The sequence below is a fragment of the Aedes aegypti genome, chromosome 2 (assembly GCF_002204515.2).
Source record: "Aedes aegypti strain LVP_AGWG chromosome 2, AaegL5.0 Primary Assembly, whole genome shotgun sequence".
Lineage (NCBI taxonomy): Eukaryota > Metazoa > Arthropoda > Insecta > Diptera > Culicidae > Aedes > Aedes aegypti.
In genome coordinates, this window is record NC_035108.1 from 430,249,682 (window position 1) to 430,268,696 (window position 19,015).

Consider the following 19,015-nt stretch of genomic DNA (forward strand, 5'->3'; position numbering starts at 1 on the left):
CACATTGGAATTCACAAACCTATTCTCCTTATGATTAATTTAAAAAATTAAGTTCCTAATGTGTTCAAAATTGTTTACATTTCATAATTCATCTCAAGTCATATTTACCATTGAGTTGCAATACAACAGTTTGAGAAACACTGACATAGCCGGAGTGACCAAGCTTTGAGCAGCGAAATTTTCTTGGGGTGACATAAAAGTACAACAGTTACTTACCTTACGATCGATTGATTCACCACTAACAACGGATTTATTGCCCGGGATTGGAACCGGAAATAAAACACTAGATTCACAACCGAAAATGATTACAGCTGATGGAATAAAATCACAAATGGGAGAATGAGAACGGCAATTAAATCGCACTGAAACTCTTGTAAGGAACAGCACTCAACTTTTTGCACAAACTTCCCCTGCGCAACACACACCTTACGAACGATTTTCGCAAGCAATCCGGCTTTGTAACCGGAACTAACAAACTTCCCGAAACGACCCAAACAACACCGCACCGGAATCGAGCCGAACACTGATAGAAGAGAAACGTAAACAAGAGCACGCGATTGCGTCGCATACAAAACAAAACAAAAAGGCACCAGCTGATAGTTTGACGTTTTCTTGCTTTGCTTGCTCACAGCGTTGCCAACCTTCCAGATTTGTCTGGAATATTCCAGATTTTTGAGGCTCCATTTAACAAAAATCTGGAAGATCCAGATAAATTTTGTAATGAATTTATAAGGTTTTGTAAATAATTTGTAAGGTTCTCCATATACGGCATTAGAAATCCAGACTTTTCCAGACAAATTTTCAAAATCTTCCAGATTTTTGAAAAATTGACTTGGCATCCCTGCTTGCTCATTCGTTCATCAAGCTCGTTCTCTTGCATGCCCTTCAGAAACGGTCGAACTTTTTGAAGGGCGTCCTCTATGCATGGATAGCGGAAACAGCTTTTAGTGCACGCTAAAAATTATATCCCGCAGTATTGCTGTGTGCGTTTGAAATGCAAATTTTAAATGCGGTAACACCAAATGCGGTAAGATTTTTCACAAGGAAGGCGAAGTCAAAGTTGGATTTTCTTTGCTAGGTTGGCGGTGATATGAATCATAGTTGCTAAGGTTGTGAACCGTTTCACCAGTTCGTTTAACTATTAGTTAAAACTTGACATTTCGATAGTTATTTTCCCCTCAAATGGTTAAATTGAACATCGCGGTCGACCCATTTGAACTTTGACAGTCGAGTAGTTATTTCAAAACAAAGTTGTCAGATGGTTAGTTATTCTCAAATTCACAGGAGCAGAAAATAACTTTCGAACTGTCAAGTTTAACCATTCTCCAGAGCAGGGTTATTTCGAACCGGATGGGAAATAACTATAGAGCTGTCAAATTTTAACTAAAAGTTAAACGAACTGGTGAAACGGTTCACAGCCTAAGTATCCTTTGCTAACTTTGTGTTGCCGCATTTGAAGCCCGGTTAGACTGGATTTGTACGTCAAACGCAAACAGCAATATTAATAGCTGTCCATTAAAAAAATTAAATAGAAATCCCAAAAAAATCAATCAAGACTCAGAGTCAAGAGTTTTAACTAGCATTTGTTAAGAATAAATTTTCGAAATCTTTTACCATATTTTAAAGCGAAGTATGCACTTCAACAGAAAAGTAATCACCTATCTCAATGCGTGTGAAATTTCTTGCAAGAAATGCTTAAGAAAAGCATTTTTCCACAGACTTGTCTTTTGTCTGTGATTTTCTTTGATCGCAGTACGCAGTTGAAACGAAATGTCAATTCAAATGGAGCTCGCTGTAGGAAATTTCTTGACCATTTCTTGGCCAGAAATTTTTACTTTTCTTGATCCGAACAGCATACCTAGCTTCAGAATCGATTATCAAAGACAAACAAACGTAACACTCAGAATAAATTCCATTATAAGCCAAGTAATTTTTTTGTTTATTTTTTACAATGGGGAAATCTGCAAACAGATCCCTAGAGAAGGTAACTCAGGGAATAGTCCATCTTACGAGACGTTTTTGAACAGCTGATCGCTTATTTTATGAATGAAATTTTGACAGTAGGCGGTGTCGTAACGTATGAAAGTAACAGCAATATCATCAGTGTTGCCGTTTCGTAAAATGGACTATGGGGAATAAAAGTTAGTGACATTTGAACACACGTAGACTAGCATACGCTCGTAATACACAGTTTGTTTTTGTTTTCCTCAAAGAAACATGCACACGCTTTCCAGACTCCTCAAAATGCATATGGAAAGATTACCCAATTTGAAAAATTTACACCCGGACTTTCGTGTTTTTCGAGACAGAGTGCATATTGTTTTCCTCTAAGGTTCACAACCACATCTATGTTGAAAGGCTAGTCCGCTAAGAGCACGCAGATCCTAGCGAGGCTAGCCCGTCCACATCCGATTGCAAATCATAAAGAAATACAATACAGTTGATGTTTCCTTCAACTGGGCAGCTAACTGACTGATACCTCAATCAGCAGCTGCAACACTTGAGAAATTCTTTTTTAATTGCTCAAGCGGTGTACAGTGCATCGACATGACCCTTTGGCCTTCTACATTGTTTTCTGAGTCTAGTCAGATCGGAATTCCACCATGGTGTCTTGAAATGGCAAACTCATGGGGTCCTTCTTGTAGTCTTCATAGACCGCAGAGGACATGCTTCTTGAAAAGCAACGGCATTATCCAAATCACTTGGATTTTCAATGGACAGAGAATATCCATGAAATTTGGTCTCAACCAATTCAATACAGGGGGAATTCGCTCGTTGGGGGTCCGCTAAATGGAATGACTCGATGGTTGGATGTTCGCTGGTTGGAAAAAAAATCCAACAAAAAAGCACTCGAATGTCAAGAGTAGATGTCAAACTGACTTTGACGTCTGACCACCGTCGCAAAGAAGTCGCCATATATAGAATAAATGTGCATGTATATGTGCGTTTTGTGACAATTTGCTCTCGAGATGCGTGAGTCTGCAGCATTTTTATCAGCTGTCAGTCGTTCAAACTAACGAGTCGGATTCGCTAGCTGGAAGGCAGTCTTGTTCCAACCAGCGAATCCCCGCTGTATAGAGTTCCCAGTTTGTTGACCAGGGATTCCTAAAACGCAAACATTTGAATGTTCAAAGAAGATGTAGCGATGCTCAGATAATGATTCCTCATCTGATAATGCAAATTCGTCAACTCGTGACTGATTCTATTCGAGCAGAGCGTTATGTCTAACATTTCTTCTCTATTACATACCATAAAGGTTAGGCGATTGCCAATGTTAAGTAATCCAATATCTGTACTATTTAAGTATTCCATCAGACTGGAGCCTCTCAAATTGATATCTGAGCTGCCCCAGATGATGTGATGAGCATATGCATATTGGCATCACTGCTCACAATCAGCGGAAGGCCTTTTGTTACGCAGTGTATGACAACTCGTTTGAAATCATCCATTGGGGATGGTTCATCATGTGGTAAATATACCGAACAATAGACGTATTTCCTATTGAGGTCACCAACAGAAATATCGATTGTGACAGCACATACTTCGCTGGTAGTTAACTCAGAAATGAGTATAGCAACGATTGCTTTATTAACGAGCACGCATGCGTGGGGCATGCAGCGCGAATTTGCCATTTCAAGTTTGCTGAAAGTAGCAAAAACTGGGTCCACAAGGTTACCAAGTTAGAAGTTTCCCTTACGAAAGTAAGGTAGCGCCACTTGGGCTGTACCATTTTACATGAGTCTGCAAAGATTGATCGTTGCTGTCCTTTTGTGCTGAAAATTGATCTGAGCTAATCTAACCGTAGCCACTACCCAAACTAGGCAGGATCAAGCTTTTTGCAATCTCAGCACGAAAAAGACCAGCAGCGAAAAAAAAACAAATCGGTATCTATTGAATACACTGAGTAAAACGCATAATGCGAAACCATATAGGTGGTAATTTAAATTAAATAGCAACATATTCATAATTCCACCCTTATTTAGCCTCAGGCTAGAGACTGAAGAAGATCAGCCGATTATCTCGGAAAACCCCCTAACCATTCATTCCTAGGTATGGTACGCATCACATTATAAATTAGGGGTAACCTGTGAGGTGGACTTTTACCACCGGAACAGGCAGTCCGTAGTGTTAATTCTTAGCCAGTTGAAACAACCGCTACCGACACTACGCGGCTATCTATCCTGCTCGGGAAAAAGGAGGTTAATATTGGTTATTCACTACTGACGTGCCCAAGCAGCCGCCAATAAAAATAATCCAATATGAGAAAAAAGATCCAAAAAGAACCATGAATACAAAAAAAAACTATCACGAATCAGAAAATAATAGTTGTTCAGAGAATCCAATCAAACATTTCTCTAGGGATATTACTTATTTAAATTCACCATGACATCAGATATAATTCCGAAGATTTTCATTAAGTGTTGCTTTTACAGACTTCCTGAAGAATTTCTTTCGTGATACCTACCATTGCAGATTCAACCTGTATTTTTTACTGAGGAAAATTTCAGAAATTACTACAGAGATTCAATCCGAAAATTCTCAAGCAAGTTCAAAGTTCTCCAGTAATTCATATATATATTCTTCCATTATTCCATGGATCCCAAAGATTTCCTACAAGATTTCCGAGTTGAATATTTTAAAGATTTCAATTCGAACCTATTTAAATTGATTCTTCTCTTTACTTACTCTGCTATCTCTGTCACACTTCGCATGGATGGAAGGACAGAACGGTCGATGGAGGAAATATCACCAGGTACATGGCACTCAACACAAGGATCTCTGAAAAAACGCCTGGATCCTAGAGGAAGTCATGGACCATTTTCAAGATAACTTGCTAAAATCATCGAGAAAAAAAGACCAAGCTAATCCCTGGCATTTCTTGTAATACATCGAATGCAATCCCATAATAAAGCAATCCCTGGATGAAGTGCTGAAAGAATTCTTAGAAAAATTTCTGGGAACGATCTGGTCGAAAGTAGTAATCCTTTATAAGAGAGATTCGCGGAAGCTGACATTTCTGTCAAAGTGTGAGCCAATCGAGCAGCGAGAGCTGTCAAAGTGTGAGCCAAACGAACATGCGTTATGTTTGTTTTCAACTTTTCTTGAGAAGTAATGTAATCCGCTTGAAATTATTTCGGTAAAAGTAATTTTGCATCAGGCACAAAAATGAAATATTTTTCATTTTCAAATTTTTGTCAATGCGATTTTTAGTTGTTGATTTTTTCGACTGTTTATTAGTTTGGATATGTAGCTCAAAGATCTATAACGAAACAAAATATATTTTTTAGCAATGAGGAAGTCATGTCCGTGTTGCAATATTATTCTCGACGCCGAACAAAATTAGCACTGCTGGTCTGTAGCCAAATCATTCCATTTCACTTACGCTTATCTCTCTATAAAGGATCACTAATAAATCCTTATTACTTAAAGACGGCTGCACCAAATTGCTTCATTTTTTTCACAACATACTCTCATTAATGTATTGCTACGAAGAATAAATATCCGAATACTATGAACATTCTAAAAGTAGAAGAGTTTTTTGATAACTTGTGAAATAATGGTGCAAAAATATCGAGAAACAAAAAAGTAATCAAGGCTACAATATTCTTATTGCGGTAAAATATGAAGCTGCCGTTAGAGGGGCTAATGAATACAAGAAGGACTCCCTTAAGTTTAACGGCAATAAGTTTAAAATCTAAAAACAGTATACAGTTTTACCTTTGATAAATGCCTAATACAAAGTGTTGAAACGTTGGACAAAAAAAAACTTTCCGTTATGATTTTCCTAGACTATGCCACAAGCCACAAAATCACAGTTCTCATTAGATGTTCAGGAATAATTTCTGGAGAAATTGTGGACGAATTCTTGAAGTAACCCATACGAGAATTGCTGGAAGAATAACCGTAAAAATTGGCGTTGGAAGTCTAGGTTGAATTATTGAAGATTCTCCTGGATAAATCTCTAAAACTATCAAAAGTTAGGTTCTGAAATGAAACTTTGAGAATTTTCTTGGAAGATTAAGAACTGGATCAATCAGAGAATGATTTAGTAAATAACTCTCTGGTGGAAATCCTGGAAGTCTCCGGAAAATTGTCTATACTAATGCCTGTGAAAAATACTAGATTCAGTAATGTTGGAGTGGTTAAGAGTTTTTAGGAGCCAATTCTGGAGAAATTCTACTTAGTATCCTTATCTCTGGTGGAATTTCTGGACAAATTCTTGAGAGAATTGGTTGAGGAACCTCTATATGAATTTATGGAGGAGTCCCTAGAAGTATTCCAGAATAAATGAGTGGGGAAATCGGTAGAAGAATTTTTGGTAAGGTTTCTATGGAGCCTCTAGAATTGGCACCCGGATTTATAACAAACAGAAAAAGAGAAAAAGTAACTTTGAAGACCATTTTGATGGCAAAAGAGACTTCAGAGGCATTAAGTTAGAAAAAAGTGAGACTTATTAGAGACTTGCCTTAGAATAGTGACCAAGTTTTATGTTAATTTGGTGTTAAATAACTTCCCAAGGTGATTTTCTTTCATTCATTGAAACAACTTCAGCTTTATATTACTTTTGCATTTATTCCAATATTCCAAATGGGTGATTTTAACGTTTGTGTTTGATATTGATGTAAGTATTCGTGTATGTGTGTATTGGTCATAATGGTGTACAGTTCCCTTAAATAGCTCTACATAAGTAAGTAATAAGTAATAATGTTCTCTACAAGGCTACACGTACGACTAACTACACAACTGGATTGATCTAGCTCTATTTTATTCTTTACTGATTGTTCTTTTTGCATACGATTTCGATTCCTACCCTACGAAGGCATATATTTAACTTAAATAACGCAAGTTTACGCTACTAGACAGAGAAAAGAACAGAAAAGGTCTTTTTTTATTACAAAAGTAAAACTACATACAAGCAAAAGATACACCTTCCGCTTAGTCTACCGTCATTTGGAGGGCAAAATATGTGATGGCATCCAAGTCCAGGACCAAGCAAAAGCTAAGCAACTTAACAACTAAGCACTTTCAGATTCGTATGAATAAATGATACAGCTTAGCCGGTAGGAAAAAAATACAAAGAAAAGGAAAACTACAACAACGAACTTATATACGCTAAAAACTAGATGGTACAAAAAAAAATACACAATTAACACAAGTACAAGTTTAAATAACAGACTTCACAACGTACAGCGATATCAGAACTGTAGTATTACATAGTTTGCTTTATTTGGTATGTTTCCGTTCTGTAAGAGTTTAATTTCTATCGAAGTTTTTGATTAATAATGCTGTTCATTGTTAATTTGATAAATTACGATTTGATACTAAAGGTTCCGTTCGATAAATAGGCAAATACTTCGCTAAATGTGGTTTTGATGGTTTTTTTTATAACGACTTTTGATTGTTTCTGTTCTAGCGACAAAAAATGGTGTCCTCACAACGTGTCTTGGTGTATAAATAGGCTCGACTCCTAAGCGGTCGATATAACTTCAATAATGTATTGTATAAAGATTGATGCATTTCTAACGTATGGGCAATTAACTGCCGATTGGTGTTGCATGTAGTTGCTTATAAGTTTAACTTTTGCTCACACTAAGCCTAAATTTTTGGTCACTTAAGAGATACACTAAACTTACGCGATTTATGAATTCGTACGATTTCTACTAAAGTTTCGTGTAAAGTCATACAAAGTAAAACAGTGTAACGAAAGGCTCTATATATCGTTAACAGGTTCTCGAGTTGATTGGGACAGGGTGCGATTGCTATCGAGGTGCAGTCTAAAAGGTATTTGAACGTTGCGATGAACTTTGGAAGACGCCATTGGCTAAGCACGTGGTTTAAGGTCGATTACTGTTGTAAGGTTTTTTTTTGATAAGTTTACGACTGGCGATCGATGGTCTGGAAGAACCACTCGGTGAAGCGTCGCAATTGCTGGACAGCAGCTTGGCTTTCGTCCTGAAGCCGACGGTTCTCTTCGGTCAAGCGACGAACGGCGTGTTCCAGGGACCGTCTACGACGTTGCTCGCGTAGAACCCTGTCTGATAGTTGCGTCACTTGACTCTGGAGTTCCGGAAGGCTGGAACTGTTTGACATGGACATCAGCTGGCCACTGTTGGCGGTGCTACCGCTTCCGGTAGAAACCGGTGACGCAGAACTCGGAGTTGTGGATAGATCCGACAGGGCAGGTGTTCCGGCGCCATTTTGGACAGTCAACTGGGAGCTTTGCTGCTGTTGCAGTTGTTGTTGAAGTTGCTGTTGTTGGAGCTGCTGCAATTGCTGCTGCTGTTGTTGCAATTGTTGCTGCTGCTGAACCACGCCGTTTAAGACTTGGCTGATGTCGTCGTAGTATATGTTTCCTTGCGGATGCTTGGCGCCAGATTCGTTGAGCTGAAATAGTAAGATACATATTAAAGATAACTTCATATGAAATTTAACTAACAAATAGGTAATAGCGTCGAACAGCTAAGATAGGCATTTTGTTCAAGTCCCGCCTGGGATTCTGCTCTAATCGTAACTGGAATTTTGCACGAATCGCGACGCATTCCGACTGGGATTATATTCGATTCCCGTCTGAGATTCTTTTCGAATCCCGAACAGGGATCCTGTTCGAATCCCGAATTGGAATTCTGCTCAAATCTCGACTGGGATTCTGATTGGATCCCTACTAATGCTATGTTAAGACTACGGAGTTGTATCGTGATACAAATGGTTTTAGTGATATTGGGCCAATATCATGTTTCTGGAATGTGAAATTTCCATACATTTTTGACAGTTCCAATATCACCTTTTGAAGGTGATATTTATAATATCCAAACTACTTGAATGTACTGCTCGACTGCAAATTATGCAGAAATGCGAAATTTTCTTTGGAATTTCCTCCGGAAATTCCTTTGCAATTTCCTACGAATTTTTTTTTGGTATTTACTTCGAAATTTCCATTGAATTTCCTTATGATTTCCATCGGATTTTTTTTTTGATTTTTTGGAATATCCTTTGTAATTTCTTTCGGAATTCCCTTTGAAATTTCCTTTGAATTTCCTTCTGGAATTTTCTCAGGAATTTGCTCTGTAATTTCCTTCAGAATTTGCTCTGGATTTCCTTTGAAATTACCTTCAAAATTTACATTGGAATTCATTTCGGAATTTCTTTTGGAATTCCTTCCGAATTTGCTTAGAAGTTTGCTTATGTATTTACTTCGGAATTCATTTGGAATTACCTTCAGAGTTTACAGCAAATTCTAAAGCTTTCTAATTTTCTTTGAAAACTTCTTTTGGAGTTTCTATTAGAATTAATTTCGGAACTTCGATTGGAAGTTTGTTCGGAATTTCCTTTGAAATTTCTTTCGGAAATTCCTCCAGAGAGTCCATTTAGGAAGTTCCTTTGAATTCAGGATTTTTTCTGGAGTTCCTTTAGAATTTATTCAGGAAATCCACTCATTGTATTCCACTTGAAGATCCTCCACAAATTTGTCTGAATGATCCAGGAAAATCCTTAGGATTTTCTCCAGATATTTCTTAACTGGTTCTTCCGTAAATTTAACTAAAACTTTCCTTCAGGTATCCTTCCACCATTTTTCAAGGAATTTATACAGGAATTAAGCCGGAAATTCCACCAACTTCCAACCATTCCTCCACTTTCCGACTTTCGTTCCTTCGAAAAACTCCAGAAAAAATCCAAATTGAATATAAAAACCATTGGAAATGCCAAAGTGAAATCCAATGAAAATTCCGAAGTAATTCATGGGAGTTCGGATGGAAGTTCCAAAGTAGTTCCTAATCACGAAGGAAATTTCAATGGAAATGCCGAATGGAATATCCGAATAGAATTCTGAACGAAATTCCAATGGAAAGGAATCCGAAGGAGAATCCAAAGGAAATTCCAAAGAAAAGAAATTCCGCAGAATGTTTCAAAGGAAAAAGAAATTTTAAAGGAAATTTCGTAAAAACTCCGAAGAAAATTCGAAATTTAGAAGTAAAATTCAAAGGTAATTACGAGTTATACCCCAAAGGAAATTTTAAATGCATGTCCAAAGAAATTTCCGGAAAAAAATCCACATGAAAATTTCGAATCCTGAAGGAAATTCCGAAGAAAATTTCAAAGAAAATGCCGAAGCAAATTCCAAAGGCAAATGAAATTCCCAAGGGAATATCAGAAGAAAATTCCTAATTAAAAACATCCAAAGGAAACCATGATGGGAAGCCGAAGAAAAATCCGAAAAGAAATTCTCAAGGAAATAACAAAGTCATGTCCAAAGACAATTCCGAAAAAATGCACAGAAAATTCCGAATTTCGAAGGAAACTACAAAGAATATTTTGCAGAAAAATCTGAAGGAAATTCCGATGGAAGTTCCAAAGGAAATATCAAAGGAAATTCTCAAGGAAATTGCGAAGGAAGTTTCAAAGGATGCTCTGATATTAATTAAGGAAACTCCGAAATAAATTTCATATGGAACTCCGAAGGGAATCACAATGGATCATTAAAATAACTAAAACGGCCGCTATGGAAAGCACAGATAGCGCCACCGTAGCCTTTTGTGTTTGACAGAACAGCAATGCTGTCACAATGTTAAAACCCATATACAGTGGCGCCTTTGTTTTGATGCGGTGAGCACTGACAAAAACTTCCTTCAATGATCCATTACCGAAAGAACATACCGAAAGAACTTCCTGCAGCAAATATCTGGAGGAATTTGCTTTAAAATTTGTTGGAGAAAACTCATGGAAACACTACCTAGAGGAACTGCCGTAGCTGTAAGATTTTGGCAAAGAGATAGTAATCAATAAAATTTGTCAAGAATAAGAATAAGTTGAATCATCATATCAGCTGTCAAACAATATTTCCATACACAGAAAAAAATCCGTTCTCGTATCCGTGAACAGCAGACGTGAACTCGTCAACAACAAAAATACACCGTGAACTAGATCATGTTTATGTGACCATTTGTGGTAGTTCATGGTGTATTTTTGACAGTTCACGTTTTCCAGAATTCTTTTTTGAGCGTGTAATATTCAGTGTGAACGGGTTTCGTGATACAGTTGTATTCTGCTCGAATCCCAACTGGGATTCGACTCGAATATCGAGTGAGGTTCTGCTCGAATCCCGACTGGGATGCGGATCGAATTCCGACTGAGATTCTGCTCGAATCTCGACTGGGATTCTGCTCGAATTCTGTTCGAATCCCGACTGGGATTCTGCTCGAATCCCGACTGGGATTCTGCTCGAATCCCAACTGGGATTCTGCTCGAATCCCGACTGGGATTCTGCTCGAATCCCGACTGGGATTCTGCTCGAATCCCGACTGGAATTCTGCTCAAATCCCGACTGGAATTCTGCTCGAATCCAGACTGGGATTCTGTTCAATTCCCGGCTGGGATTCTGTTCGAATCCCGGCTGGGATTCTGTTCGAATCCCGGCTGGGATTCTGTTCGAATCCCGGCTGGGATTCTGTTCGAATCCCGACTAGGATTCTGTTAGAATCCCGACTGGTATTCTTTTAGAAGCCCGACTGGTATTCTTTTAGAATCCCGACTGGAATTCTGTTCGTATCCCGGTTAGGATTCTGTTTGAATCTTGATTAGGATTCTATTCGCATCCAGTCTAGGATTTCATTTCGAATGCCGACTGGGATTGTACTCAAATCTCGACTGGGATTCTGTTTGATTCCCGTCTGGATTTTGCTCAAATCCCGTCTGGTATTCTGCTCTAATCTCGTCTGGGATTGTGCTCGAATCTCGTCTGAGATTCTGCTTGAATCCCGTGCAGGATTCTGCCCGAATTCCGACTGGGACTCAATTAAAATCATGACTGGAATTCTGTTCGAAACCCAACTAGTTTGAATCCCGAAATTAGATCCTGTTCGAATTTAGAAATGGAATTCTGTTCCAATTTCAACTGGGATTCTGTTAGAATCCCTTCTTGAATCAGGGTGGCCACCAAATTTTCATTTTAAAATTCCCGCTTTTTTCCCGGTATTATTTTCAAAATTTTCCCGGTATTTAATTAAGGGACCCAAACGCAAAATATTGACTCTTTTAACCTCTTGCTTCTAACCTTCTCAACCAACCTTCTAACCAATAAAACGGTTTCTATTCATGACACTTTCGATTCACTTCAACAGGAGTTTATTTTAAAAGCTACCAAGTTCAATAATTATCAACAACTTGCTGTCCCGGCAAACGTTGTATTGCCCAGTAGGCCATAGAAATTTTGACAACAAAACAGTCCGGAGTATATGTTAAATTTTGCATTTCCTGTCTCCTCAGCTTTTTCGGTGGATTCAAAATAGTAGTTTACGGAACAAGTTGCAGAATAGTATGCCTCGTAGGATAAATTTACGACTCGTGCTGTAAAAATCGAGTTCTGCAACGAGTTATGTACAACATTTTTTGCAATGTCGTAGAAGAATACTTGAAAATATCAGAAATAATCAGAATTATATCGGAATGCATTCACCATTATTTTACAATTTCTGAAAAATTGTTGTGTTATGATTCATTACGCAACTCAAAACAGTTGCGTAATGAGAAAGCGTTGCGTAATGAATCATTACAGCACTGGTTTCAGTTGCGTAATGACTATTCCCGCACTGCATACTTCAGTGCAGGAAAGTAGGCCGTTTCATGACAGATTGGCTTGATGGAAAACAGCCTATTACGATGAGAAATTGCAAAAAATATTATTCCACACAAACGCCGGAGCCCTTGAGGAAAACAAAAGTGAAAGAATTGTTCAAATCGGTTGACACGTTCTCAAGCCAACTCGTGACATACAAACACCATTCCATTTCTATTTATATAGATATGCCCTTTTTTGTGCATACCATACCATATTTAAAAGTATTTCAATTCTTTAATTTTTTCTCATATAAATTAAGAGTTCACAAACGAAAATTAGTTTAAGGTAAGGATAAAGCAAAGCCACCCATTTTGAAGCATGTGTCTCACCTTACTTATTCAATTTTTAGTCGATTAGTTACCCAATCGATGATACATATGAACTTCTTATAAACCAAGCATTGTTGTCAGGAAAATTCGGATTTATTATCAGTAACTGAAGAAAATTATTAATCCAATATGTTTGAATGCTTAGACCATCATCTGCAAGAAGTTTTGAAACTCTAATTCAAAACTAATTCTCGAATTTTCTAACTCTAATACAAAATTTTGAGTCAGATAAGCTAGAGAAAAATTCAAGCACTGATGTAATTGAAAAAAATCATAAAATATTTCGAAAAATTGCCAACCAATGAGAAAAGTGAAACTTTTTGAAGAAGTATTGTGTAGTAAAGTAAGTTTAATGTTATTCGTTTAAGGTTTCAGATGCTTAATGGCAATATCATCAGTTACATCAACTTTCTACAACTTATATTTTATGGTTTGTAGATTCAGAGCTTGAAGATGTTCGTTCATAATGATTTTCCTGGTGACCATCTCAAATTCCCGGTTTTTCCCGTCTTTTTCCAGATGGATTCAAATTCCCGTCTTTTTCCCGCTTTTCCCGTTTTTCCCGGTTCGGTGGCCACCCTGTTGAATTCTGTCTGAACCCTGTTCTGTTTGAATCTCGTCTACAATTCTGTATGAAAGTCGCCTGGAATACTGTTTAAATCTAGAATTGAATATTATTATAACCTCTGTTCAAATTCCGACTGGAAGTTCTTTCGAATATTTTATCCAAATACTTACTACGCTAACTTATCAATCTACAAACTCACCTGCGTCATCGCCTTGGTCGCCGTATCCACCAGACTGCTCCAGTCCATCTCCTTCATGTCTGGCAGCGGAATTTTCCCGCTACTGCCGTTAACATTGCCTCCGGAACTTCCACCCCCACCCCCGTTCGCCATCATGCCGCCTCCATTCTTCAGAATACCTCCAGCAGCGGCCGCCAGTGCCATGATCTGCTGCTTCTTGCCCGGCGACATCTTCAGGTGGTCCTCGTTGATGTGCAGCTTGTTGTTGTTGTTCAACTCGCTGGCCGGGCTGGAACAGTTGCTGGTTGTGGACGATATCACCGTTGCCGGTCGGGCCGTGGTGAATATGACATCCGACTCCTGTTCGGATGTCCCATTCGAAGGGCCATTGTTCACGTTGCCATTGGTCTTGGCGACCTTCAGATTGTTTGACGAACCAAGGTTGATGCCTTCCCGTGAGCGAGATTTCTGCGTCAACTGTTGCTGCTGGATAGGCTTCAACCCGGCGGAAGCCGTTAGGGAGGAGATGTTCCCCAAGCTGTGGCTGTTCGGATTACCCTTATGCATTTTTTCCATGGCACCAGCATTGAAGTTGTCGTCACTGGAAGCGGCGGCGATGTAGTCCGGGTTGATGAGCTTCATCAGATCTTCCTGGAGGGAGCTTCCCGTGTAGTTGACGCTGTTCCGTTGAGGGGCGGAACTCTTCGTCCTCGGCTTGGCGTCAGCGATACCGTTGTTGTTCGGCCGCGGGCTGTTATTGCGGGAACTGGACGTACTGCTGGAGCTGAGAGGGCCATTGTTCAACGGCTTCTTGCTGCCTCCGCCACTTCCGCCGTTGATCCCGTAGATGTTGGTGGTCGTTGCGGAGCGTTTTAGCTGCGGAGAGTTGTGTCGCGAGAGGTCCTCTTCTTCGGCAGCGCTCAGATGATGATTGGCAAGGTTTTTCATGGAACTGCTGTAGAGAGGTTCAGAGGGTCCATTGTCATGAGGACTGTTGCTTTCGCTAATGATCAAACGCTTCAGGAGGGCCACGTTGGCGTTGCCGTTTGGGTTGTTGTTCAATTGACGGGAGTCGTTATGGAGGGAAAGCGGTCGAGGTGTGGCTCCGGACAAGGGCAGGGAGTTACTGGAAGCGGTGAGCTTTGGGTGATGATAGTTTGGTTCTGAAGGTGGGGGCATCGTCGAGGAAGGAGCTTCATGTTGAGGTTCCAGCACGTCATACCAGCGTTCGTCGTTCGATGAGTGGCCACTGGATGAACTCGTTAGAGTGCCCATATCCGTTGGGCCATATCGAAGATCCCGAGGATCGCTGGGTGCAACACCATTCTGATGTAGCGCAGTAAACGATCGACTACTGCTTCCGGTTCCGTAGCCGGAGCTATTGCTTGATCGTGGTGGAGAGAAGTTCCGTTCGTACCGACGACGATGGCTTGCCGACTGCAGTTGGGCACTGGGTAGATGCTTCTTGCCATTCTTGTCCGCTCGTTCTGGCACGGTCTCGTAGTCACTTTCATAGTTGATTGCATTGAATCGGCAGTTTTGCAAGAAACAGCCCCGCCGAGGACTGAAGTCTGCAAACGATTCTATCACGGTTACCGTCACTTGCGCAGACGTCTTTAGCAAGTCTACCATCTGATCGTGCGATAATGTAGCTACTGCCACTTTGCAAATCTCTACCAATCGGTACCCTTGCCGTAGTCCAGCCGTCCAGGCCTGACCAGAGATCTCTACTTGTGTCACCACTCCATCCGGCTGAACGTGGAAACCCAACTGTCCCATAGGATTCCGCCTCAAGCTCAGCTCCAGTGCTCCACAGCCATTCGTAACAGCTCTTAATCGTTCGATCACCTCAAGCTGCTCATCGCGATCACCTGAATCCCGCATATTCAAGGTCACACACTCCCCTTGATGATAGTACACCCGCAGCGAGTTCTGACTCGTTGACCATCCCAGAATCGCTTTGCACGGGGTCACGAAGATGATCTGCCTCGAACACTCCTCGATCAACACGAAAGTCTCCGCTGAGATCCCCAAGAAGCAATCCACCTGCGTAGACATTCCGCTGTCGTGCAACACCACCTGCCAACAGAATGCTCCTCGCTGGGTCAAATCTCCGGAGAATCTCGGTTTACTCCTTTCCCGCTTTTTACTCGGGAATATCGAGAACTTCTGCCCAGTATCGACCAACGTAGCACTGCAGTAATTGCTCGTCAGATCCTTCAAGTACTCTTGCCGCGTCCTGGTCGCCATCGTGGCGAACTTCTCCGACCTGTGCGCTGCATTTTCAGCGTTGATCACCTTCGACAGCAGGAAGTCTGCAAAGGTCTTTCCTTTGGCGTAGAGAGCACCCGGTCGCACCGGGGGACCGAAAACCGGCACTTCCTTCGAACGCGACACTGCCACCCGATACTGGGTGTGATCCGTGCAAGGATTAACCGCCCTGACGATGATAAATACGTGCTGAAACTGGCTACGGATGTTCTTTGGAGTAAACGGAAGGGCTCCCGGTTCTTGGAAGACGACCGTCACGATATCGTTTCCGATGTGTCGCTTCCGAAGCAACTGCTGCCGATTGTTGGGTGTGAAGGGGAGCATGGTCGACACGTGGAACATGATCTCACAATCCTGATAGTTGGCGTACAAGGAATGTGTTCCGGTGGAGTCGGTCTTGTTGTCCAGGCCGGCTTTGTAGTGCTCGAAGCCTTTGAGGCGCACTCGTTTGCCGATTGTATCCAGGAACTCGTTGAACGCTGGACCGGCTTCTTCGTTGTTGTACATGTCCTCCTCAGAGGACTGCCCGGCTCGGCAGTAGAGGATGCCGACCTTGTACTTGAAGGTCAAACCTTGTTCGTCGAGCTTCAGGAGCTGCTGTTCGCACTGGGGCGTATTGACGCCTAATCTTAGACAACTGATTTGTACTTCTGGCGCAACGTATTCCAGAATTTCTTTGGTACTGACGTGCTTACCCGTTCCGCGAGGATTCGGAATGGAATCCTCGATGACGGATCCGCGCAGGGTTAGCAACTCGGCGGTGCGGACTATGAGCCGATACAGGTGCTGGGGGGTTTGGTTGGACGTGGCCGCGACATCCGCACCGTGGATTGCAAGAGTAGGCGTCGCGCTAGGAGGCAGCTTTTCTTTCTTGATGGAGATGGCCACCGGACCCAGCTGTTCGTCCATTCCGAACCAGTTTTGATGTTCCTGGCTGAAGAAATGCTGCCGGTAGTAGAGAGCACCGTTGTCGATTTGTTCGATCGGTCGAGGGCCTTTCTGGTAGGGGCAGCTGTTGGCCTTCCAGAGAGTCTCGTTTGCGCCGCATTCTAGAAGGGACACCCCGTAGGCTAGCGCGGGTCGATGGATAGCTCGTCTTTGCTGGCCAGCCGGCATGGGATTTTGCATCCTTGTTAGACTGACCTCGCGTTCTTCTTCGCCACCGACTTCATTTCGGAAGAACGGACAACTCTCGAGCAGTTCGTTGCCTTGGCCATCGCCGTAGTCTTCGTCTATGCTGTCGCCGTCTGGGGTGGATGATCGTGTTCCGTACGTTGCAGCAGCGGAAGCTCCTGTTGTAGTGTTTCGTCTTCTGGCAAGCAAAAGCCCGCGCAACTTGGCAGCGTATCCCAGGTTAGCGGTGAGCGATTGGCAGTCGAAGTGCGCAAAGGCTCTTCTCCGTTGACGTTCTTCGATGTCCGCAGATGATACCGTGGTCGTAGAGGTTGTGCTAACGTTTGAAACGTTGGACAGCACCGATACGTTGGGATTCAAAGAGGCGTCATCAAGTGAAGCGCTCTGCGTTTGTCCACGACCGGGTTTGGCTCCGTGAGCTCCCGATGAAGACCACAATCGATTGAACTTCATGCGTAACTTGGGACTGGAGTTGCCACGGTCCAGACTATCTTCCCCGGACGATAGCATTCCTCCGTTACGAGCATCGTGATGAGTGTGGTTTCCTGTGTGATGATGAGTGTGTTCCATGCCAAATACAGCTGGCCGGTATTCTTGGAGCATTGCCAGGAAACTTTCGCCAGTGGTTTGGCTGTGGTGCCGATCGGAGGATATAACGTCGATCGATCCGTGACTGCCGTACTCTCGCCGAAGATTCGATCCTCCCGGGTGCAGGCCATCGTGATGGCCACTGTGATCGTGAATAAGCTCAAGGCTGGAGTTACTTCGGTAGAGGTTCTCGGAGTTTTGTGGCGCCAACTTTCCGCCGACACTCATCCCTAGATGACGCTGGATGTAGGGATACCGTTCGTGGACTGAGTTGCGTGGTCCGGCCAGGCCCGCTCCAACTCGAGCCCGCAGGACGTTACTGTTGTAGTACTCCACGGCATGCTGGGCGCGTTCCCGAGCCGTCCCACCAGAACGGCCACCCATCTGCTGAGGTGGCGGTGGAGGATGAAGATGCGCCGGATGTGCCATTGCTCCTCCCGCGTTGGAATGATGATGTCCCGGGGCCAGGAGACTACCGGGTCCGTTTGGGGGGCCGTTCGCCATCATTGTGGCCGATGTGTTCATCAGCTGTCCCGGTGGTGGTCCCCCGAGCTCCGCCTGCAATCCGATCATCCCATTGCTGGAGTCCTGGAAGGAGGATAAAAGAAAGAGGGGATCGATTAGAAGAGGATAGAATTTGGAGTGCGTAGAATGTCATGCCGGCCGTGCGGGTTATCGCATAGATAGATCTTAAATTATGATATGGAGGGGTCGTAAAAAATAGTCCCGGACGTTCAGAGGTGAGGTTCGAAGATCGATAAAACTTCAGAATTTCAAGCCTTCCAGCGCCGATTGGAATGGGAGATGAATGAGGGTACTCAGTGAAGGATAAAATGATAATCGAAGGGGCAGACCTGCATGACAACCTGTTTCCAGACGGTTGAATCGGAACCAAAACAGAAAAGGTGCATAGCTATGTGCATGCAGGTCAACGAACATACCGACGACAGAAAGAACCGAGAAATCCTCTGTGGGAAAGTTGACTTTATTTCCCTTTTGTCGCTTCCTAATCTGCTTCGAAGGTCGTAAAAATTCTATCTGCTTCTAAATGGCTTGAGCTTTGATGATATGGTAGGTACCTGGTTGGATATAGGTCGAAGCATGTGTGGGAGTGACGTGTTGTATAATCTAGCCATAAATTAGAACGCCGACATTTGCCGATAGCTTTGAGATCCACCTACGAAATTCAATTATGTATATTGTGAAGAGACATAGATTCGAAAAGTGGTCATTGGCTGCGCGGCTAATTAATATGTCATATCTCTTCGTATTAATACGTCTGTTTCAATTGTCTGCTTCTTCAGATCATACTTTCATGAACTTCTACACAGGGT

General features: G+C 42.0%; 2 protein-coding genes across 10 annotated transcripts in view; both read right to left on the reverse strand.

The window, feature by feature from the left end:
* LOC5573943 (tRNA-dihydrouridine(16/17) synthase [NAD(P)(+)]-like) overlaps nucleotides 1–574 on the reverse strand; it is a 394,431-nt gene extending 393,857 nt beyond the window's left edge. For all 4 annotated transcript variants that reach the window (XM_021847713.1, XM_021847712.1, XM_021847711.1 and 1 more), the window contains exon 1: nucleotides 217–574. The gene's annotated coding sequence lies outside the window, so the exon portion shown is untranslated. The remainder of the gene's footprint in view (nucleotides 1–216) is intronic.
* Nucleotides 575–6,553: 5,979 nt separating this feature from the next.
* The window catches only part of LOC5573959 (signal-induced proliferation-associated 1-like protein 2), a 263,789-nt gene continuing 251,327 nt past the window's right edge, over nucleotides 6,554–19,015 (reverse strand). For all 6 annotated transcript variants that reach the window (XM_021847716.1, XM_021847715.1, XM_021847720.1 and 3 more), the window contains 2 exons: nucleotides 13,710–18,269; nucleotides 6,554–8,385 (listed from right to left, as the gene is read on the reverse strand). In XM_021847716.1, coding sequence (XP_021703408.1) covers nucleotides 7,876–8,385; nucleotides 13,710–18,269 — 5,070 coding nt within the window. In that variant the 3' untranslated portion in view covers nucleotides 6,554–7,875. The remainder of the gene's footprint in view (nucleotides 8,386–13,709; nucleotides 18,270–19,015) is intronic.